Source organism: Leguminivora glycinivorella, chromosome 13 (genome assembly GCF_023078275.1).
Source record: "Leguminivora glycinivorella isolate SPB_JAAS2020 chromosome 13, LegGlyc_1.1, whole genome shotgun sequence".
Lineage (NCBI taxonomy): Eukaryota > Metazoa > Arthropoda > Insecta > Lepidoptera > Tortricidae > Leguminivora > Leguminivora glycinivorella.
The window spans coordinates 16365703-16391363 of record NC_062983.1 but is presented as its reverse complement, the minus strand read 5'-3'; the positions used below and the strand labels follow the sequence as shown (position 1 = coordinate 16391363).

Here is a 25661-nt window from a genome sequence, read left to right as displayed (position 1 = left end):
GACTTTTATTTAGGCCTTATATTTCGCTATCACTATTATTTTTATAATAGGTACTAAGAGTTAATTAAGAGATTAACTGCGGACTCGATCGTCACCGTCGGGATGCCCATTTCGGTATTTTGCCACTAAGTGTTCTGAGTGCTTTCAAATTCTCTCACCATCTGCTGTGACTCACAAAATTGCGCCTCTCTGAGACGTTTTGCGCCTTTGGCTTTATGAGGAACTCCAGTTTGGACTTTTGGGTAGACTCATATTTTTGCATTTGGATAGCGACGTAACTTTGCCGTTCGTCGCACAACAACGTGGTTCGTCAAGGGCTAGAATCCTCCTTTTACGGCGCCCTAGCAACAGCGCCCTTATGAATGGCAATGTGGTGCAACTTTCCACTTAATCTGAATTACCTACAAATGTCGATTTTCAATAGGTAGATTCATTTCCGACTCTTCTCGCCATTTTGTGATATGTGCGCGCCCACGCAACGTATAATTTTTTGTATGGATTTTTCCACATTCTCGATTTTGGCGCCCCCTTACCATGTGGCGCCTAGAGCGGCCGCTCCACTCGCTCTACCCTTAATCCGGCCCTGGTTTCGCCATGTCTGTCTGTCCGTCCGTCCGTCCGTCCGTCCGTCCGCGGATAATCTCAGTAACCGTTAGCACTAGAAAGTTGAAATTTGTTACCAATATGTATATCAATCACGCCGACAAAGTGAAAAAATAAAAAATGGAAAAAAATGTTTTATTAGGGTACCCCCCCTACATGTAAAGTGGAGGCTGATATTTTTTTTCATTCCAACCCCAACGTGTGATATATTGTTGGATAGGTATTTAAAAATAAATAAGGGTTTACTAAGATCGTGTTTTGATAATATTGATATTTTCGGAAATAATCGCTTATAAAGGAAAAAAATGTGCGTCCCCCCCTCTAACTTTTGAACCATATGGTTAAAAAATATGAAAAAAATCACAAAAGTAGAACTTTATAAAGACTTTCTAGGAAAATTATTTTGAACTTGATAGGCTCAGTAGTTTTTGAGAAAAATACGGAAAACTACGGAACCCTACACTGAGCGTGGCCCGACACGCTCTTGGCCGGTTTTTTGTGATGTAGTTTCCTCGCTATAGTGAGGGGAAAAGTTTTGTGTTACACTCGGGTGCAAATGTATTTTACTTCTCGTGTGTTAAAAAACTCGCAAGTTAAGGATTCTATTCTCGAACCACTCGCTTCGCTCGTGGTTCAACTATAGAGTCCTTTCACTTGCTCGTTTTTCAATTTCACACTCGGCGTTAAAATACAACTTTACCCCCTTGTATAACAAATAACTATTACAATGTGGAAAAGCCATTACGTGATTTGCTGACCGACATCAGCAGTTCAGCAGTTCGAGGCTAGTACAGTCGACAATAGGCCACTCTACAACCATGTCAAAATGACAAGCAGTAAGAGATTTCTTACAGTCTGATTTATAACATCACTGTGACATAGTTCTACAGTGGAACCGTAGCAATATGGTTGACAGTACTAGAATTTCTAGATAGATAAGATGATTATTAGATTCAGTTTTATGAAGCAATATTTTCCATGTATATTTGGTAATTACCGACAGAAATGCACTGACCTCAAACATATCAGAACTAGTAGCCAGTGTATTCGTTAGGTACTGCCCTCATTTTTTGCCAGCTAAAAAGGAATATATACTTAATATGAGCATTATTAAGAGGACGTTGTTATTAATGTTATTATGTGCTATTAGTTTCCCAAATAAAGAAAATAAATAAGTATAAGGTGACAGTTCAATATCGTAGTCATATATATTTCTTGTTAAATATTAGGTTTTGTATGTAAAATCATTTTAAATCTTTGCATGTTTGAATTGAGTTTACATATATGATATTATTACAAGTAAGAATAATGTGGTAAACGTAGAAACTCTAGGTCCATGGGGTCCCAGCACGAACAAGTTTTTCACAGAAATCGCGAAGCGTCTGGTTGAGGTAACTGGTGACCGAAGAGCTGACGACTTCCTCGCACAACGTATCAGCATTGCGACACAGCGAGGAAATGTCGCCAGTATCCTTGGTACAATGCCTCAAGGGCTTATTTTAACCATTAACTAGCTTTTAAGTTTAGTCTTAGTTTCTTATTATAATTATGTAAATATGTTCATGTAAATAAAACTTTGAAATATAATGTGGTAAACTGCACACTTGTCTTATAAGTCATTTCGGTTCTCTGTTGACAAGAGGACACGTGTACAATTGCAATTCATTCAATATAATGAATATACATGATATGTAGGTGTGTTTATACGTAGTATGATGAATTGATGAGATAATTTATATCTATAGATAATATATGAACAATATTAATCATTAAGTGCACTGTGCACACTATACTCAGTGCAAAATCTTATCCAACGCTTGTGTATAGGTAGCTTGGGTACATGGTAAATGGGATAAAAAATCCCGTGAAATATTGGCCAAATACCAAATATTTAAAAAATTACCTACAACTAGATGTGTATTTAGCACCCCAGATTCTTTTCGGGACAAGCAGGGGAAACAATTTGGGCAAACAACTAATATACTCGTACATAGGGTTGTGAACACCCCCTAAAACATACCCCAACAAAACGTTTCATGTAAAATTAACACGCAAGTTGATTCATTTTTGATCTTAACTCTTTGCGGTAGGGTGTAAAATCGGTGAGTGTTCTTTAGACGTGTCAGGGGTCAGGAATCAGTAAGTGAACAGGGTAGCTAGCCAACGTTACAATAGGTTAAATTCGTAAGCGTATCGTAGTTAGCTCCCTCTCTTCTTCTATATCGCTACGTAGCTCACAGATAATAAAGAGTAGGTACTATCGTACAGCACTCCCGCTCCCCGCTGATCGCTACGTTACCGCCTGTCAAAAACGCGAACAGTCAACCTGACCTACACGAGCTTAGAGTGTGTGCTAGATCGCCAGTGTCCGAGATGTGGTAGCGTCGACGATCGTTACTTTGGTTAGGCTGCAGAGTGCAGGGGTGTTGTCGAAGGGTGAATGTGTAACGCTTTTTTTTTATACTGTGTCGAATGCTGCCATTTACTTTTAAATTTGAGGGACCTGGGAATAGACGGCAAGTTGCAAAAATACAGTATATACCTAGTAGGAGGTTTCTTGCTTATCCTCGAATTAACTATCAGTTTACCGTTTTATATCGGCTTGCTAATTAAAGGTAGATATTTATGTATAATAATGAAGCGTTCGTTTTTTCCGGGAAACGTGATATTTATCCGGTATATAGTATTTTCAGTGATACTTGTATAGTACCTGATTTAAACTTTCACGATTATTACACATAATTATTTTTAAAATCGGGACTTAATCGCGTATAACTACATATTAAACTGACCTCCAACGTTTCAAGGACGGCTTTGTCCCCGTGGTCTCAGTCTTCTCCGAGACCACGGGGACAACGCCGTCCTTGAAACGTTGGAGGTCAGTATAATATGTAGTTATACGCGATTAAGTCCCGATTTTAAAAATAATTTTGTATAGTACCTCTTTTCGATTTAGATACTTGATTTTTCTATGTCCCGTTGTCGATTGAATATTAATACTAAATATTCTATGCGGAATTTGTGTCGAATGCTAGTCAAAGGTCTCACTTTGTAGCTCTCGACAAAGACGAGTTTTGGTTGTATTTATATGATTAACTTGTCAAAGCGTCCCTAAGACCCTAATGCGACCTTTTGCTTGGAATCAACATAATTTTGACATTATAAAATATATTAAGTACTCACCTATAATTACAATTCTCTTCTTTTGTGTAACTTGCAGGAATGCAGACTAAACCCAGGTCTCTTCTCATTTGTATAATCTGAAACAGGAAAAAAATATAATTATAACTACAGCTTTCGAATCACAGTGGAACACACTAGATATTCCCCATAAATAATAGGTGCCTGTGTGGTGACGGGTTAAGTTTTCACCACCCCGACATTTCTTAGGTTCGTGGGTGTCGTAGAAGGCGACTATGGGATATGGGTTAAATTAATTAATAGGCGAGAGGCTGGCAACCTGTCACTGCAATGTCACAGTTTCGTTTTGACTTTCAACCCAAATATTTGCCAAAGAGCTGGCACTGAAGCTGTAGTATGATTTCATGTGTTCTGATAACCTACCCCTTTATGGGATACAGGCGTGATTGTATGTATGTATGTAATAGGTATTGATTCATAAGCTCTATATAGATGTATTCTAAAGTATATATTTTATAAGGTGCATTAGGAGAGCATCAAAAATTGATAGTTTTTTTTTTTATGTTTTTTTACAAATTTAAAGCTCAATTTGAGAGGTCTGTGTGGAATTTGGGCGAATATTATATGAAATTATTATTTACTTCATTGCAGCAAGCCAAAGCATTGTAGTGATTCTACTTTAGCACATATTTAATAATATACTTATACCGCTTTATAGTAACTCGAACAGACCTAACATTTAAATAACAATATTGTGCCTTCTGCACGGGAAGCATGGTCGCGCGATAGACGATAAAATATCAGGCCGTCCCTATCGCACTATTAGTAAGTGCGATAGGGACGGCCAGATGTTTTATCATTTATCGCGCGACCATGTTTCCCGTGCTGTTCTCCACATACAACCAAAATTTCGATTACGACATAAATCACAACCCTGAACCTAAATGGCTTCTTCATTAAAGTCCATATTGCAGACGTTCTCAATGGGCGTCTCGTTTTTATGTATGTTGGTACTTTCTTATATAATGTGTAGTTTTAGTTGTAAATTGTAATTCGACTTGAAGAGTATTATACATCTCTAATTTATTGTAGTAGCGTTATACATTAGGTAAAATGAGTATTGTATTAATTGTAATTTCAATTCAATTTAATATAATTATGTATGTGACGTGTGAAAATGCCCCTCAGCCGGCGTATCATGCTTCCAATTTTATCACTTATCCACGTGGATAAAACATCCGTCACGCTTTAGCAAGTATGTCAGTGTGAGAGTGACAGATGTCTTATCCACGTGGATAAGTGATAAAATTGGCAGCATGATACGCCGGCTGGCCTCTTTGCCTATTTTTTAAAAATTTTGAATTTTGACGGTGGAGCTCGTTGTGGACATCCTTGAGCTGAAAACAGTAAGAGAAGGAGGGTCTGAACAAAGTAATAGAAGCGTTTTTGTAAAGATCTAGAATAAAATAGATTTTTAAAATGTTATTGGCCTAAGATAGTAGGTAACTGTAACACTCTTGAGATATTTACCTAAGGCACATTATTTCAAATATCGTATTCCCATTTCTAACGAGTAGCTACGTTAGCCCCCCCTTTCATGATATATCTTAGCGGATACCTCATTTTACACCGTCTCTTTCTAGAAAATGTAATATGGCTGATATCTTAATATGCAAAAAACACCACGTTATTATACTTAAATAGCATTAAGTTAAATTTTAATTCTCATTTAAGGTGAATAATGTATATTCTTATGAGAATAAATGTCTTAAACCATCTTAAACCATAAACCATAATCATTCAAATCATATGTATTTCTATAAAATGACATTTCATGACTCTCTCTTACTGGATTGCAAAGTTATTTTAGACTTAGTAATTTAGACGGATATATTACTTCATCAACATCAAGCAATCAACTAAAAATAACCTCACCCGAACTACATCCAAATTCCAAGTTTCGCAACCCATGTCAGCCGCTAACTTAAAAATCAGGTTCCCGGCTATAACCGGCTAAAAATAGCTCCAGCACGAAACCACTAGGTTCTGCGTCATCTGCCCACGCGAGACCTAGCCAACGTTCGCTTACGTTCCAAATGCACAAACGCTTACGACAATAGCATTACGGCTCAGCCACGACATTGGTCAAAGCGCGACAGCGGCGAGCGGCGGCATTGAAGCGAGACACAGCGATGGGACTTTTCATTTGCATTAGACCAATGTCGTGGCTGGGCCGTTACAGATGTAGTGCGAAAAGCTTTTCCTTCGTATTTTCCCGGAACACCCCGGTGTCTTGTACTGACACTGACTGAAATAGCATGACACACACAATCACATACAATCACGCCTGTATCCCATGAAGGGGTAGGCAGAGCATATGAAACTACTCAAGTTTCAGTGCCACTTCTGGCAAATAAGGGGTTGGCAGAAAACGAAACTGTGACATTACACGACACGTAGCATGACACGTTCGTACGTTTCCGGAAAAATACGAAGGAAAATCTTTTCGTATCTCTAACACTTTTCCGTATTGGCACGACAGAGCTAGACTGCATTTCGATTCGCGTCTAACGTCAATTTCGGCTAGATCGAGAGCTGAGTAGCGTTCCCAAATTGTAACATCGGCTAGGCTGCCAGGGACGGATTCAGGACGCATGCGCTTCCGCCTACGCGAAATGTCAAAGGGCGTCCAGGGGCGGACCTAGATCCTGCGCACGGATCTGGGTCGTGGCTGGTGACCTATGCGTGGAAAACAAAGGTTATAGGTTGGGGGATTTAATTTACAATGCATCGGTTTGATCGGATACAGAGAGTTATACTTGGTAACGCGAATGAGCTTTTCCTAGGATGTGTGTTTTTAACCCCCGACGCAAAAACGACGGGCTCTCTGTCTATCTGTCTGTCTGTTTGTTTGCCTGTTTGTGTGTGTCTGTCTGTGGCATCGTAGCTCCCGAACAGATGAACCGATTTAGATTTAGTTTTTTTTTTGTCTGAAAGCTGAGTTAGTCGGGAGTGTTCTCAGCCATGTTTCATGAAAATCGGTCTACTAATATGTCGCAGTCGGGGGTTTTTCAAAATTTTAATTTTTTAGTCTATCTTCAAAAATAGACACATCGTAGTTATGTATTTGGGTAAGTAAGCAAACACTTTATTGTACCATCAAAAACAAAAACATATATTTGATACTCGTTCTTATTAGCAGACAGTACAGAGGCGAACTAATCCGCAAGAGGAATCTCTTCCAGTAGTTAATACGTATTTAGAATAGAATAGAATAATGGTTTATTTGTAAGCACATAGACAATAAACAATTTTCGAGACATTATAGAATATGCCACGAAATGACCTCTACTCAGCATATTGCTGGCAACTCATTGCCTAATATTAAAAGACGCATCCAAATTAATTTAATAAGTGTGTAAGAAAGAGAGGGAGGCCCAACACTGATGCTAACAAATAATATTTTCCCCTCACTAGCTCGGAAACACGTGTTTTGTCCTTTAATACCAGCGGGTAGGCCCAACACTGAGGCTAACAAATGATATTTAATAATTCAGAATAATAAAATTCCCGCTTGTCGTATGCCGGATGACTTGTGGGCTAAAACGACAACCAATTGGGTTCCGCCTAATCGAACCCGGGGTCGCGGCAAACCTCGACGGCGTTGGCGAGATGACCTTGACGCTTTTGATGAGAACTGCTGGGAAACGGGTCAGGACCGGGATACGTGGAAATGGAAGAGGGAGGCCTTTGCCCAGCAGTGGGACAATCTAGGCTCATATAAATAAATAAATATCATTTAGTCGCATTATCTACGAAGAACTTTTGCTACAAATCGGAAAACTATGTAGTATAGTTTTTCCGATTTGTAGTAACGAACGACGACGCGTAACATTGCGGAACTAACTTTAGGGTGTATTATTATTATTGTGGCCCTGAAGCTTTAGTGGTTTCATGTGCTCTGCCTACCCCTTTACGGGATACAGGCGTGATTGTATGTATGTATGTATGTATTATTATTTTGTAACTTAGGCAAATATCGGCAAGTATTGGCAATTAAAGCCCGAACGTTATTTAAAAGAATATATTAAGTGTAAGTAAAATAATTATACCTACGTATAGTAATTTTGAGAAATAAAATCGCCCATCCCTTCAATTCAATAAATAAATAAATAAATAAATATTGGGGACACCTTACACAGATCGACTTAGCCCCAAACTAAGCAAAGCTTGTACTATGGGTGCTAAGCGACGATATACATACTTAAATAGATAAATACATACTTATATACATAGAAAACATCCATGACTCAGGAACATATATCTGTGCATCACAAATAAATGCCCTTACCGGGATTCGAACCCAGGACCGCGGCTTAGCAGGCAGGGTTACTACCGACTGAGCCAGACCGGTTGTCAAATATTTATTATAAACTACGTTTGTTCTGGACATCATTTTATGGCGATATTCTGTATAAATATTTATTTGCTTTTAAGTTTATAATACTAAGTATTAGAAGTTATTATTTACAACTCTTAAGAACAGGAAGATTTGTAATTGAGGTTAACCGCCTTATATACTAATTATATATGTACTTAGAAAAAAACACTGAATTGTTTATATTTCAGTTAAAATAATACATATTCCTCTTATATACTTACTTATTGTATCTAAAATAACCACAGGAACCAGCATTTTCATAGTCACTATTACTCAACCGACCGGGTGAGAAATTTTTGAACAGGGTTCGAATCCTGGTGAGCACATATTCCTGAGTCATGGATGTTTTTCATATATTTCAGTATTGTTTTACATCGTTGACTAAGAACCGCAACACAAGCCTTTTCGAGCTTACTATGGAGCTTAATCAATCTGTGTATGAATGTCCTATAATTATTGTAACTACCTAATAATCCTAATACATATTACCGTTTTTGTAGTGTCCGATCTTAAATTTAGGTGTAGGTATATAAGTCTTAAATATTTCTTATGCATCTCGCCCGTTTCAATATAATAAGGATGACGACTACATAAAAAATGGCATTCTGTTAGTCCGTCATTAGATCGTCCAAAAATACTGAACACATATTTTTCGTTTTTTCTAATTAATGAAAAAATTCAAAGATATAGTATAGAGCATCAAAGTTCCGGAGTGGGGGCTTGTGACGTCACTTCTAAGTAAAAATTGTACCTAGGCGTGACGTCACGCGAAACTTCAACGCACTGTACCGTCGTCATTTTTCGTTTACGAGAAAAAAGAAAAAATACGTGTCTAAATTCTTTGACAATCTAACTGATGGACTACAGTAAAACCCGGTTAAAACGATCACGTTTAATACGATTTTCCGCATATTACGCCATTTTACGCCGGTCCCTACAATTTGAGACTTGTTTTCAGACATTTTTTCACGGTTAATACGACTCGCGTCCCCGCTTAATACACCATCTAAAACCACCCACCTTGGATTACTTTACTACTTTATTTATGCGGGTGACAAAAATCGGAACTAATTGTACTGTACTAATTACGCCATTCTGGCGACACCGACACCCGTAAAGATAAATTTCTAATTTGTCGTCTTAACTCAGCGGTTAGTGCGATAGTTCGTACCTACCTACATACACTTCGCTCATTATCACTGCTGCGGTGTTGGGTTTCTTCTTGGGAATTCTTTGTCCCACCTTTGGTTCAGTGATGTCAAAATAAGGAGAAAAGCATTATCGCTCCAAGAAAAAGTAACCATATTAAAAGTTTACGATGAAACACAATTTTTTCACGTTTAATACGATTTCCCGTATTATACGCTTTTTTGGCTGGGTCCCCTCAGAATCGTTTTAAGCGGGTTCTACTGTAATTAGTTTTTTTTAGTCGTCTCGCCTATTATGTTATAGTATTTAGTATTTAGCTTGGAAGTCAGAGACAAAGTCAAAGAGTGAATCACAAATCGGGAGGAAAACTTTGGACAAAGACTCAAAGGCTACTCTAAGGCAAAACGACATTATCCTGACCTCTGACTTCACCGATAGATAGGGATCTTCCAATACATTGATATACACCGTGTATTTTTGTTTTCCGTTAAAATCGACACGTAGCTAGGTTCATTATCAGGAACCGACCACTATCACTTTCAGTTCAATTCGCAAAAAAAAATTCATCATTTTCATACATAATAAATGAATTTATTAGTGTGAGGGACCCTTAAGAATAACATTCAAGTTAGTGTTAAGTGATTGACGGCACATGTCAAAACAAATAACATTAGGAATTGGAATAGGCTGTCACACACGTGTTCAGTAATTATCTTTATTTTTTTGATAACTCGATAACCGTAAGAGTTAAGACCCTAGTTTCTTAGAGAAATTAATTGTATTTGATCTAAAGAATCTTCCCTTAAAGTTAACGGAATTCAATAAAAACAGGGTGTATTGATATATCTTCCCCTTTATTCCAGTGAATAAAGATAATGTAACTAAATCGGTAAACCTACTTAACTGTCCAATCGATGCTCCATATATATTTACATATAGTAATAAACATGTTAATAATCAGCTTTGGTTTTGCTTAATTCTCCTGCTGACTAATATAAAAACTATGCCGGCGTCTATATCCATAGACCAGACACTAATACTTGTAAATGTTCTGACAATTGGGTCAATTTCAAAAAAATAAAGTATAAGGACATTGCAGATGTTATGATATATTTTATTTAAAAGGACAATTTATTCGCATTGAAAAAGGTGTTGAATTTTCCCATAGCCTCCTTAACCTATTAATAAAGCTGTATTTAATAATTTATTTTTGTATTAATGGCGTTCCAAATAGATATAGAATTGAATTCATGGACTAAATAAAACACATTTACTAAGTTTCTGGTGTCTCGTGATTTCGAAACTAGATTTCAAACAGTTAAGCCCCAAAGTTTCGGCAGTTCCGCTAAGGCTATCGAGTCCTAGTTTTATAGGTCATCAGGTGAAACAGGCCACTCGGGTAACGGGTCAACCTCGGGGTATAAACTAATTTCACGCTGACCCACTTCGGGAACCTACGGAATTTTGTTTTGTGCAATTTTAATGCCGTGTATCCGACCTGGACAGCTGTCAAATTCTTCGAGGTAATTTTTTGGACAAACTTCTACCAAAGCCGTATGGGGCCGTCCATAAATTACGTCATTCTAAATTAGGGGGGGGGGTTTGGTCTGCGGATGACGGTAAATGATAGATGGGGGGGGGGGGGTGTTTCGAAATTGACGTCATTCTTATTTATTTATTTATAGTTTATTTTTCACGTACAAAAAGATTATTTCTAAAAAGAAATTTCTTCCAGCACACCTAGTAAGTGAGACTGCAAATGTGAGAGGCGGCTAAGGCGCATACAATACTAAAATAACTCATAATAAACATACATAAGTAATGCAACATAGATGTACACAAATACAGTAATAACTACAGATAAAATACTCTAACAATAATATTACATATAATACTAGCTGCCCGCCCCGGCTTCGCCCGTGGTACTTAAATGTATTATACATATAAACCTTCTTTAAGAATCAGTCTATCTATTTAAAAAAACCGCATCAAAATCCGTTGCGTAGTTTTAAAGATCTAAGCATACATAGGGACAGACAGCGAAAGCGACTTTGTTTTATACTATGTATTGATAATAAACACAATACTTAAATAATAACTACAACATTACATAATTAAAAAAAGTACATAAATACTATACTTATACTTAAATACATGTCTCATACTAAGGAAAGATAATGTTCTTGTGATATTTTGCAAGTATTTAATGGTATTAATTATTGAACTCATTATTTATTTATTTATTTATTACAAGGTCAAGGCATGTCTACATTATTTTTTTAAACTATAAATAACATCGTACCTATGAAAATAGTTTGTATGCGACACTGTGTTTATTAAACGAAGATTGGCGGCGACTCGGCGAATAAAAGAAATCGGCGCTGTTTAAACAAAGTCGGCTTCCTTTGTCTTTGGCGCGGGAGTTATCCAAAGAAAAGTAAAAAATAAGTAGTTATATTATATCAATGATTATTGCCAAAGTAAAAATAATAAAAGATGATTCTATAACCAAGTGTTTTAATCATATAATACCCTATTTTTCTCAAATCTGCAATGTTTTATTTTGTCAAACTGGTAATGACGTCAATTTTGGGAGAAGGGGGGGGGGGGTCATTAAGATATGACGATAGGATGATTATAGGGGGGGGGGGGGGTCTAAAATCTGAAAAAAATCGATGACGTAATTTATGGACGGCCCCTATGTAACTCCGTATAGACAGCTACGGTCTAAGAAAAAAACGTACCTCAGAACCATATGGAAATAGGTACGGTGGCCTAGATGGCGTTACATCTTTGGGGGACGCTCGGCTAGATGGCGCTAATATTAATATTTAACATTTTAACATGTATCAAGCTAAGAATATGGGCCAAATTGTCAAAACTGAGGTTAAAAGCTTTAAGCTTGTGTCGAAAGATGGCAGTCTATGCACTGTGATTACACATTTTACTTTGACAGTAACTCTCTATAATACTTGATCCTCTTTGCTTCTACTTATGTTTTTGTAAGCAGGATTTTATCCAGGAGCGCGTGCTAAATTAGTACATTACGATACAAGTACGGAAAAGAGGAAGTTTACTAATTCTCTTGACGTTTTTCAGTACAGTCCTGACAAGAAACGAACCACTTTGCGCACTGAAAGCGGGAGAAAAGCGCCATCTGTGCTGGAAAAATATTTATGACACAGTTTATGTAATAGTTTGGAACACTCTTTGCAGCATTTGATTGAAGAAATGGGAGGACTGATCATATTTACGTCGCGAAAATAATTTTCTTAGACGTCGTCAACATTTGGTAAGCACGCACCACATACACCAGTTTACAGTACATAGTTTTGATATACACCAGTCGTCGTTCCAATCAGACCTGGTTTCCTCTTTGAGATCTGAGGTCAAACTAGTGTCTGGTTTATCCCGTCAATCTGCCAATTCTGCAGAACCCATGAACCATCGAAAAAAAGTTAAGCCGTCAAAGCCAGGTGCCGTAGCCGAATGGCATTTTTGCGACGCGAAACGAAAACGAAACGCCGCGAAAGGTAGTCTGGCTCTGTCGCGCCAATATGCAAGAGCGATAAAGATAGATATCTACGAGCGTTTCGTGAGCGTTTGTGCCATTCGGCTACGTACCCTGGCCATCATGAGAATAGTTATTTGTTATACAAGGGGGCAAAGTTGTATTTTAACGCAGAGTGTGGAATTGAAAACCGGCAGGCAAATGTAGTTGAACCACGAGCGAAGCGAGTGATTCGAAAAGAATCTTCTTGGAGTTTTTTAACACACGAGAAGTAAAATACATTTGCACCCGAGTGTAACACAAAACTTTTCTCACTATAGCGAGGAAACTACAACGCAAAAAATGCGTTTATCACTGATTCCAGTAGTTCCAAAGGTGGTAAATCATCTTTATTACTAGATTCACCTACTTTTATCAATTTTAAAGCTGTTAATTTGACTTTATTCAAGGTCAAATTACTTTGGACCCACTAGTGGATAAATGCGTTTTTACCTACGCTGGTATTAAAGGACAAAACACGTGTTTCCGAGCTAGTGAGGGGAAAAGATACTTAATGAAGTTGTCAACTTTTGGTCTAGGCGGCTAACCCTGGCAGGCAAATTTAGTCGCGCGATAAATGATAAAAAAACTGATGTTTTATCATTTATCGCGCGATCATGTTTGCTTGCCTGCTTAAATTCATTTCATCTATCCCAAAGGGCAGACCTTATGAAGATTTAAGAGAGCTCCTAATCATTGCAGTTATACTTAGAAGTACGCAGTCAATTGCTAACAATTAAAACAAGCGACCATGAGACATCTGATACTGATTGGACTTGTGGTCGGCTGTTATAAAGGGACTAGGTATGTATATCTACTAATTATACTATGTATGTGTGCTCATTGGTCTAGTTTTATTATACAACTGATTCAGGGAGACCAGTAGATGGCCGCGGGAGTATGTCGCCGCGAGATAGATGACACGTCTTCTTCTAACTGTATTAATGACATAAGGACGGGTAGTCTATCTCGCGGCGACCTCTGGCCATTGTGCTAGGCCTATACATGAAACAATAAGCCAAAATTAGCTTCAATCCTGGATTTAGTATACATATTTCCTAATTAGTAGAGATTTCAAATTTCACAATAGGTATATATAATTGTTTTACGAACCATTTTTTAAAATACATGATATTAGATTTCTATAGGTAATCGTGGCGGCTGGTGAAAATTTCTGCTAAGCAACACTGAGCAAAAAAAACCTACCTTAACATTAGGTACTTTACTAGTAATCAATTTTAGGCAAGCCGGTGGGAATCAGCTTGTATGGACCAGCCGCTGCTGATAGGTAGCAGCGCATATTTTTTTGTGGTCTGTTTTAGCTTTTCTTTGGCAACATGTAAGTAACCTACAGACGAATTATATGATAACAGCTTATGAATTAAGACTTGCATTAGTGACATCTTATGGTTCTGTAAGCCAAATATATTAACATACAGGTGCTCGCGAGGAACCCGCATAACTGGAAACACGCATTTCTGAGGCAAAAAGAAAGAAAAAATGTTATATGAATTTTAAAATTTTTCGCCAAAAAAAAAACTTTTTTTGATTTTTTTTTACTTTTTGAACGTATTTTCACATAATTTTTTTTTATCCATAAAGTTGGCAACGTTACAACAATAAATTCTTTCATTTATAATTTTCTAAAAATAAAATTATTTGGAAGTTTTTGTTGTCACATTTTGACATTATCAATGACTACTACTGTGAGACTTATGCTCCACAATTGCGCATCAGCGCCGTTAAAAAACCTTTTCACTGAGTAACAATACAAATGTTTTTTTTAAATTGGCACTAACAAATGACGAAATCAGTAAAGTTTATATGACATTTTAGTCTTAAAATGTGACCAATATCGCCGTTAAATTTATATGGGTTCCTCGCGAGCACCTTGTATATATCTAGTAACTGATCATAATTCATAACCTTTTCTTAAAACCAAATTATGCCTGTAACTATAGTCAATAAATCTGTGGTTGAATTTCTTATGACGCATGCTATAGAAGGTATGTAAGTAATAAATAATATATAGCTACATACGTACGTAAACTGTAACTATGTAATTATATAAATAAATATGTAAGTAAAAGAACGTGACGTGATAAGAAACATCATGACGTACACCCAAGATCACTTAAAACAAGTCACTTTGTACTGACATTTCCTTACAAAGTTACCATTTTCTTTACGCTTTAGTGTAACATTATGACCGGCAAACGTTAACAATTCACTTGAGAAATTCCTTTGCACCAAGTGCAAAGTCGTAAAAGTATGGAATTTTGTATATTCGAGCTTTGACTAATAAACTAAAGTCTAGGTTACTACAATGGCATTCTGTAGAGTAATAGGCAGAGTAATAGTAATCAGTAGAAGTTGCAAAAATGGCAGAATTGTCGAGGATAGGGGTTCTGAAAATCTTGAAACCTTAATTTCCAAATAATATAATTTTAACCCTTAATTCTAACCTTAATGGGTTAAATTGTGGCGTGGGCGAGAGGCTGGCAACCTGTCACTGCAATGTCACAGTTTCGTTTTCTTTCAACCCCTTATTTGCCAAGAGTGGCACTGAAGCTTTAGTAGTTTCATGTGTTCTGCCTACCCCTTTATGGGATACAGGCGTGAATTATGACATTCACAAGGAAAATGAAAACGGATATTTGTTCCCGTGTCATGGATGTTTTTTTCTATATGTACGAAAGTAGGTACTTATGTATTTTTAGAAACGTAGAAACTCTAGGTCCATGGGGTCCCAGCGCGAACAAGTTGTTCACAGAAATCGACCTGGACTCATTTTGTGGCGATTGGAGGGAGCATTCACAAAGCCGTGACGAGTGATGGAAAACAGGGGCCCAGCAGTGGGACACATTATAGGCTATTAAAACAAAACATACTCATGTACATCTGAACATATGTGTACTGTAGGTACACTATACTTTCAACGTGTTGCAGGTGCAATCGCACGTGATTGCAATTCCTTTTCATCAGGAGTTGAAAATAATTTTATGTACCATAAAACAAATTACTGACCTCTCATGACTAAATTTGCTATTGATTTATGTAAAATTTATTCAAATATTAACATTAGCGTTTTATTTTAAATTAGTATTTTGGGAAGCAGAGAATAACTTAATTTTGAATGATTAATCAAAATTAAGTGCATCTCTGGTTTCCAAACCTTTTCAGTTGCGGCCCACCGTTTTTGGGATTTTTCATACCCCCTTAAAGTTTCGATTCTATTTGAAAAAAATAAAATACTTATTTCGTATTCCATAGGTATCAGCAGCGCAGCGACTGGTACATACAAGCCGATTCCCATCGGCTTGCCTAAAATTGATTACTAGTAAAATACCTAATGTTAAGGTAGGTCTTTGTTGCTCAGAGTTGCCTAGTAGAAATTTTCACCAGCCGCCACTGATTAAGTATATACTTTTAAGCAGAAAACATTCTTATTCGACATTAATCAAACAAAGATTACGCACTATACATAGACCCGAGTCTTCACAATGTGCATCGCGGATGTCACGCGGGAGTTTCCACATTCAGACCAAACGCAGTCGCTACATACAAACTCATCTTTATCGCACCATAGGAAACCGTACCTTATTGCACACAACGGATGAGACTTTTATCATGCGCGTTTCACGTGAAACTGGGAAAAGATCATCGTGAACACCGCGCGCAAGTAGGTCTAAATTCCCATGCACTGCGTATCGTCCATCATTAATCACACATCATGTGTTCACCAACACAAGTGCAACACCACACAATGCCAAAAGAGCGTAAGAGCCTTTGCGTCCTAAGTTATTACGCCGTTCTTTCTTTGAATAGTGGCGTGTAGATGAAGTTGTGCATGTGTGAGTGCATGCAGCGGTGTGTAGTTTGCACATGCGCGGTGGGGCACGGCCACGGCCGCGGAGACCTTGGGCCGCGTAGCAACAGCCATGCCAGCTTTTTTATTTTCGTTTTAGTCTGCGCGTTTGCGTTTAACAGAACGTTTTATGGAGTCGTAATGGCTCGAACAGCGTATGACTTGCGCCAAAGACTGTTAATAATAAGTATAGTTGAAGCAGTTTTACGTACGCCCGTGCATTTTTGATCATTTCCTTTTTTTTGTCATTAAAAAATTTTTGATTGTTGTAGGGAATTTTAGGTCAATTGTACTCAGAATCACGAGTACTTTCAATCTCACTGGGAGACAAAAAGTGTCCCAGAATTTCCATACATTTTTGTTACTTTCTTCTTTTGTTACCCCATACAACATGTACGGAAAATGGTAACAAAATAAGAAAAAATCGTATGGGACATTTTTTTTAACTACTAGGATTGAAAATCTAGTAATTCTGAGTATATTTCAAAAATATCACACTTCATAAAAGTGGCAAAAAAAAAGAAATGCTCTCAAGATTTCAGTTGACACTGACTTATTATCCCATCCATGTCGCATCCAGAGCTAATACTTGACGTATCTTAACAACTCGAATTGCGTATTGAACATTATTCACTTTTCAAACTTGATGTTGTATGTAATCCATTTTATCGTGCCTAAATTAATCCAAAACCTTAAATGTATGCATATGTTGCTTAAACTTACCGAAAAGGTGCGTCCCAAGTTAACGATGCACATGCAGCTTGCACGTTGGTGATTTAGCAATAAAAATGCAGCCGCCATAAATGGATCCGGTTATAAATGAGGAGAGGAACTCATTTATTTTCGGAAAGCCAAAAAGGCTAAAAACGTATTTAGGGGTTTCGTATTCGCATGTTATATTTGACGATGGGTAGGTTTAATGGAATTTCATTATAACAATTATATAAAAAAAATAACAGTAACAAAAAATAGCAATAAGACACATAGTCTATTGGGTTGGTAAGAAAGTAATGAGCGATCGATTGAATTCCACATAAAATTTTTGAGAGAGTTCTAGGATCTTCTATGGTCGAAAGTATATAAAGGGCGAGTCGCAAAGTTTCTCGTCAGTCATTCACTAGCTGTCGCCGAGCTAATATAAGGAAGAAAATGGACGAATTAAAAGTGCATGTAAGGCATTGCTTACTATATGAATTTCAGTCTGACCATTCAGCCGCCGAAGCAATATATGTCAGCGTGTTGCTCCTGAAGTTGTGTCTGAGGGCACGGCGAAACGATGGTTCCAGCGGTTTCGTAGTGGCGAACTTTTCATTATCAGATCAACCTAAGTCTGGTCGACCGGTGAAGATTGATGTAGCCAAATTAAAAACCTTAATTGAAGGAGATCCGAGGCTAACGAGTCGTATTCTTGCTACCAAGTTAGGCTGCTCTTATGTCACCATAGAAACATATTTACACGAGTTGGGAAAAAACTACAAATACAGTGTTTGGATACCGCACGAACTTGATAGAGATCAACTAAACCGCCGTGCCGATATCTGCATACAACTTCTGTCTTTTCGCCGCACATTCAACTGGTTGGACCATCTTATCACTGGAGATGAAAAATGGGTCTTATATATAAATCACACACGCAAACGTCAGTGGCTAGCTCCAAACGAAAAAGGAATAGAGGCACCAAAAACAGAGCCTCACCCGAAAAAAGTTATGCTGTCCGTTTGGAGGGATATTCATGGTATTATTCACTGGGAACTCCTACCAAGTGGAATGACTGTTACCGCATCAGTATACTGTAATCAGCTTGAAAATTTAAACCAAAAAATCTGTCAGAATCGTCCACAGCATGCTAAAGTTTTTTTCTTACACGACAATGCTCGCCCACACATTGCAAAAGTGACTCGGCTAAAGCTATTGGAGCTAGGTTGGAAAGTGATACCTCATCCACCGTACTCTCCAGACTTGGCACCTAAGGATTACACATTGTTCAGATCGCTAAGCAATGCCTTGAATGAAAAAAAGTTCGATGATCAAGCCCATCTACGACAGTACATAGCTGAGTTTTTTGAATCTAAACCTAAGACCTTCTTCGCCGATGCTATTCATTCTTTACCAGAATGATGGAGACAAGTAGTAGATAACGAAGGCCGTTATATTTTTGATAAATGATTAAAATAATAAATTAAATAAAAATTACAATATTGGTTATGATTCGCTCATTACTTTCTTACCAACCCAATATTTATTCGTAAATAAGATTTAAATCCTTACCCCCTTATTCATAAACGTACACTAAAGTTATCAAGCCGATACAGTTCGTTTGTCTCTTTCTATCACACCAATATGTCGGAAAGGGACCAACGAACTATATGGGCCATTTTTTTTTTTCAAAGTTGTCCACCCCACTTTTTTTGTAACATGGGTATTTTTTACGCGATTGATACTCAGAATCGCGAGGTCTTTCGATCCTAATAGGAGAAAAAAATGTCCCAAGATTTCTATACATTTTTCAGACCTTCCATTCCGTTACCGCCATACAAAATGTATGAAAAAATGATAACGGAATGGGAAAAAACTTTGGGACACTTTTTTTCCTATCAGGATTGAAAGAGCTTGTGATTCTGAGTGGAAATCACATAAAAAATTCCATATCCAAAAAAAAGTTATGAATAGGGTTCAAATCAAATATTAAAAAAATGTTCCTACCAATACGGCATGGCTCAGACGCCTCTACTACACTATGACAATGTATAATTGACAAAGTACAAACAATTTATTCGTTTGAAACAGGTGACTAGACGTGTTATCACCATAATAAATAATGATATGATACACGTGCGGTGACGTCACATTGTACATGCATTTTTGTTAACAGAAGCTAAAAGACCGCTGTACCTACATAGTATGGTTATATTGGTTATCATGAATAAATGCTTAATGCTTTGTATTGTATTGTAGTATCGTAAAAAAATGCAAGATCATGATGGTGACATAACATATTGGACACTTTTCTGTACAATGACAAATGCGGCTCTAAAAGGATTTGAAAGGACAAAATCAAAGATGGCGTCGTAAATATATGGTCCTACATCCAATATCGGATCGGATAATGTGAAAACGCACAAACTTTCTCTATTTGCCTAGAATATGTCTACTAGGTATTCGAATATAAAAAAATATTGGTAATTTTCATGAAAAGGTCGTATTCTGGATTTTATTTTGCAAAATTTGAAAGCTCGAAGACACACGAAATTACATTTTGTAACAGAAAATTCCGTATTTATAAAGTTAGCGCAGTGAAAGAATTCGTAGGTGTTCGTTTTTTAACCTCCGACGCAAAAACGACGGGGTGTTATAAGTTTGACGTGTCTGTCTGTCTGTCTGTTTGTCTGTTTGTGTGTGTGTCTGTCTGTGGCATCGTAGCTCCCGAACGGATGAACCGATTTCGATTTAGTTTTTTTCATTTGAAAGCTGTGTTAGTCGGGAGTGTTCTTAGCCATTTTTCATGAAAATCGGTCCACTAGGTCGCGGTCGGGGGTTTTTTCAAAATTTTAATTTTGTGGTTAGGTTATTACATGATACACGTAGAGCATGAAATTTTAGAAGAAGAACAATACAGAAACACAGGCAGAGAGCAGAAACCAGAAACGCGTGATTTGAATTAAGAATTTTACCAACCACTTTCCTCCATGGGTGTCGTAGAAGTCGACTGTGGGATACGGGTTGAACGATGGGCGATAGGTCAGCATCCAGACACTGCAATATCACAAATTCGTTTCCTTTAACTCCTTGATTGCTAAGGATGGCACTGAAACTTGAGCAATTTCTGCCTAAACCTTTTGGGAATACAAGCTTGAGTATGGGTGTGTAATGATTGGTATATACTTACAGGGTGGCCCATTCAAATCGGTCAGTATGGGAAAGTCTGAAACTATAAGACATACGAAGATTTGTTCTTAGGAACCATGTCACCGATTTTGATAAAAAGAAAAACTGCATTCATACAATTAAAAAAAAAAGTGTACCCAGCTGGGGAATCGAACCCGGTTGTTTTGAAAAAATAAACTTACACTATTTCTATTCAGATATCGTTTGTGTAGGTCTTAAGCAGTAAATATCTCTAAGAAACATAATGTCTAACATGAATAAAATGCATTTTTTTCACATACTTTAATTTATCATAGTAGGTGTTCAAAGTGACCACCGTTACAATATTCAGCAAGTTCACTTCATCTTTACAACGGTGTACAAAAATAGAGATAACACCGTTGAAGACCTAAAAGTAGCCATAGAGTCAACTTTAACGCAGATTCACCACATGAAGATACAAAATGCAATAGTAAGATCGTTACATAGACGTGTTGAATATTGTATTGAATAACAAAAAATAAAACCGCCTTCAAAAATAAGCGCGTTACAAAACACGGAGAAACTAAAAAGCAAAAAATAATAAACCTTTGAATTCAGATTTCTTATCGTATTGCAATAATCTAAACATCCAAATTATAAACAAATCAATTATTTTTGCAGTCGGTACCAGACCTGTTCGTCGCCTTGCTATTGCCTGTTTGCCCCACCCAACCATACGCAGGCTGGCACCGACTCCAAAAATAATTGATTTGTTTATAATTTGGATGTTTAGATTATTGCAATACGATAAGAAATCTGAATTCAAAGGTTTATTATTTTTTGCTTTTTAGTTTCTCCGTGTTTTGTAACGCGCTTATTTTTGAAGGCGGTTTTATTTTTTGTTAAAAAAGTTTATTTATTTGTTGATTTTTAGTGGTTCCTATTGATATTATATGTATGAGTCCGAATACATGTACACTAGTGAAAGAATTATCCTTTAACTCCTAACCATTGAGGAGTTGACCTTCCATCATCAGCTCAGCCACATAAAATTATTACCATCAGGCGTAAATACTGGTTTACCTTTGAAAAATACACTGCAAACATTACATGTGCCTATAACATTTGAAGAGTTCCCTCGATTTCTCCAGGATCCCATCATCAGACCCTGACTTGGTGCCAATGGGACCATCTCGGGGTTATACCCGTTCGATCAAAAAAAAATTTTGAAAATCGGTCCACAATTCTCGGAGATATCGAGGAACATACATACAAAAAAAAAAAAAACATTCAGTCGAATTGAGAACCTCCTCCTTTTTTGAAGTCGGTTAAAAAGACGGTGGTCACTTTGAACACCTACTATGATAAATTAAAGTATGTGAAAAAAATGCATTTTATTCATTTTAGACATTATGTTTCTTAGAGATATTTACTGCTTAAGACCTACACAAACGATATCTGAATAGAAATAGTGTAAGTTTATTTTTTCAAAACAACCGGGTTCGATTCCCCAGCTGGGTACACTTTTTTTTTTTAATTGTATGAATGCAGTTTTTCTTTTTATCAAAATCGTTGACATGGTTCCTAAGAACAAATCTTCGTATGTCTTATAGTTTCAGACTTTCCCATACTGACCGATTTGAATGGGCCACCCTGTATATATATATATATATATTCATATATATATATATATATATATATATATATATATATATATATATATATATATATATATATATATATATATATTTCTGTTCACAGTTCTAACCTAACTTACTTTTCTGGTAAATGGTGGATCTAATTCATTGTACAAATTATCGTTATTGCGACTAAAAATATATCAAAAAAAACTATATCGACCAGTTAATACGTACCCCTTGAGTAAGTATATGTATGTACGTTTAGAATGTTTGATGGTATTCAGAATATCAACACCGGCGCTTGCTATCTTTTCACTACAGAATAACAAGACACGTTTTGGCAGAGATCATTGTTTATTTTTTAGTACGAACACATGTCGGAGTTCTGATGGGTTGTTGCTATACCTAATTAATTATTTAATACGATCATAATATATAAATAAACGACACTCTCCACTATTTGCACCCAACGTGTGCTGGGTTTCTTTGATCATCTGGGCACGTAGCCGAATGGCACAGACGCTCACGAAACGAAACTATCGTAGATATATATCTCTACCGCTTTTGCGTATTGGCGCGACAGAGCCAGATTACCTTAAGCGGCGTTTCGTTTTCGTTTCGCGTCGCAGAAATGCCATTCGGCTACAGCACCAGAACAGACTACGTAGCGAAATACACAATAATACGATTATTATGTCGTCTATATCGTTATCGGAGCTAGCTATCTCTATCGCTCTTCCGTATTGGCGCGACAGAGCTAGAATGCGTTTCCATCGGCGTCTAGCGTCAACGATTGTCATTCGTCTCATTCGGCAGGACCGCAGCAGTCTGGAGAAGCTCGTAATCACAGGATGCATGGCAAAAGGGAGCAAAGAAGTAGATGCATGGGCACACGTTGGGCAGACAGAATAACGTCTGTGACAGAGGCAGGTCTACGTTACGTTACGTTACACGCTAGCCGTTCATTCGAGAGCATTTCTTTTTTTTTTCGCCACTTTTATGAAATGTGATATTTTTGAAAAAAGAATATGGTATTTCTACTCAGAATCACTAGTTTTTTCAATCCTAGTAGTTAAAAAAATTGTCCCATACGATTTTTTCTTCTTTTGTTACCATTTTCCGTACATGTTGTGTGGGGTAACAAGAGAGGTAACAAAGGTAACAAAGTGGGGTAACAAAGAGGAAAGTAACAAAAATGTATGGAAATTCTGGGACACTTTTTGTCTCCCAGTGAGATTGAAAGTACTCGTGATTCTGAGTACAATTGACCTAAAATTCCCTAAAAAAATCAAAATAAAAAAATGGCAAAAAAATAAGAAATGCTCTCGAATGAACAAGTGGCCGAAGGGCGCCACGCGCCCGCCTGTGTAGTCGCGTGGCACGTACCTACACCTTCTTCTTCTTTCTTATGAGTTTCTTCTGAGTTTTACGTGATAAATCATTAGTATTAGTTAAATAAAGCGTGGGTATTTGTCGTTTTGCGGGCAAGTAAAGGATCTGTTACTTTAGTATTTTTATTTAGTTAATTATGTGTGACAGAGGCCACATTGCAGGATAGCGTGCACCGGGTAGCGTGGAGACCACTGGACAGTCGTCACGTCCCTCAGACATGAGGATACGATGAAGAAGAAAACCTATCTATTTTACTTATACCTTTAAATAGTCTTTATTTACGTGAACATATTTACATAATTTTAAAATAATATTATAGGTAATTAAACAAAATATATATAAAATTATTCTAAAATTAAACTTAAAATAAAAATTAAACTAAATGAATCTAAAATTAAACTAAAATAAACCAAAAAACGGCCCCTGTGGCATAGTACCTTTAAATTGTTTATCAGCATGTATGACTATGACAACACTAGTCCCATTATGGTTTTCAGGTCGCGTATGCATAATTATATTTTATTTGTTCTATGTATCATGAAAAACTATATCACACCATGCACTGACTTTTCATAGCTCCTTTGAAGACCTTTGTTTTTTTAGAACACCTTTGGTAATGTTTTTTATTAAAAATAAATATCTCCTAATCCCTTAAGCATATGGAATATCATACAAATTGGCAGGAAAATGAAATTCCATTGAATCGTATCAAGCTCCCAAATGCAAAGGCGATATCCGGGAAATCTGCCAATAGCTTCCGATACCTCATTTTATCATTTACATCTCATGTTGATAGCTATTCAAACGATACACGGCACCTATTTCATAAGATAAATACCTACACATAATGTTACAATTTGCTCACAATAAAATTAATTTGGTATGAAATAAATTACATTTTGCTGACGTTTCTAGGTACAAACTTTTTGAGAACTGCTTGTGTCGCGTCGCGATGTTTTGTAAATTAGTTCTACGCGATATAATCCGCTTCCAGTTTTATTTCGTAAGTACTACAACATAACAATAACATTTTTAGTTATTTCTTAGTCACATGTAATATGTCGCACGACGAAGATCGCAAAATTATCAGACACGTATCCATAATTCCATACTAATATTATAAAATGGGAAAGTGTGTGTGTCTGTTTGTTTGTCCGTCTTTCACGGCAAAACGGAGCCACGAATTGACGAGATTTTTTAAGTGGAGATAGTTGAATGGATGGAAAGTGACATACTTAGCTACTTTTTGTCTCTTTCTAACCCCCCCACTTCCATAAAATGGGGGGTGGCAGTTTGTATGGAGGATTCCGCAATTTTCGAATTTAACGCGAGCGAAGCCGCGGGTAAAGTTAGTTACCAATAAACGAAAAACAATATTCTGTCAATATAATTTGAACTTTCTCCCCCAATGGAAAAGTCATTCGTCGAATAAAGGTTTTCTAGAGGACGGATCCGTCTCCCAAATATATCTGATTGGGTAATTCTCAAAATAGTGGCATCGTACCCTGCCATCACGTTTTTGAATAGAAAGTATGCGAAATATATAATTTTCACATATAATTAAAATTTTCATAAGTAGGCATTAACGTGACACATCGAGGCCAACACATATTTTTTCTATAAATATAATACTTTTGTAAAAAAAAAAAAAGAAGACCGTTTTCTACTGTACCCTGCCTTGTCACAACGCGACACTGCTCAAGTTTTCGCTCTATAAATTATTAAATTGCAGTTTTATGATAATAAAATATCGTTTTTTGTAGAGAATAGACTACTATATTCTTAAATATACGTTGCACGGGATGTTTCGATTACTTTTGAACTCTAATTTTCACCTTCAAAGTTTGTCCAGCGATATTTTCTCCATATCCTGTGCGTCCGCGGTATTGCACCTCACTCACACACAGAAAGTCTTATTGAGGCCCTAATATACGTAAAACACGTAGCCAGTATGGTTCTAGCCGCCGGTGTAAAGGTTTGTGTGTGAGGTGCTGCGGTCTTGTGGTTAGAAGTTTTCAAAGTGTGACGTTC

General features: G+C 36.9%; 1 protein-coding gene across 4 annotated transcripts in view; it reads right to left on the bottom strand.

Moving 5' to 3' along the window:
* LOC125232466 overlaps positions 1-25661 on the bottom strand; it is a 107741-nt gene that overhangs the window by 50238 nt on the left and 31842 nt on the right. For 2 of the 4 annotated variants that reach the window (XR_007177746.1, XM_048138145.1), the window contains exons 2-3: positions 20428-20505; positions 3787-3863 (exon numbers count right to left, since the gene is read on the bottom strand). Coding sequence is in view for 2 of the 4 variants with exons in the window: in XM_048138145.1 (XP_047994102.1) it covers positions 3787-3863; positions 20428-20505 (155 nt within the window). In the remaining 2 variants the exon portion in view is untranslated. The remainder of the gene's footprint in view (positions 1-3786; positions 3864-20427; positions 20506-25661) is intronic. The other 2 variants (XR_007177745.1, XM_048138146.1) reach the window with 1 other exon arrangement.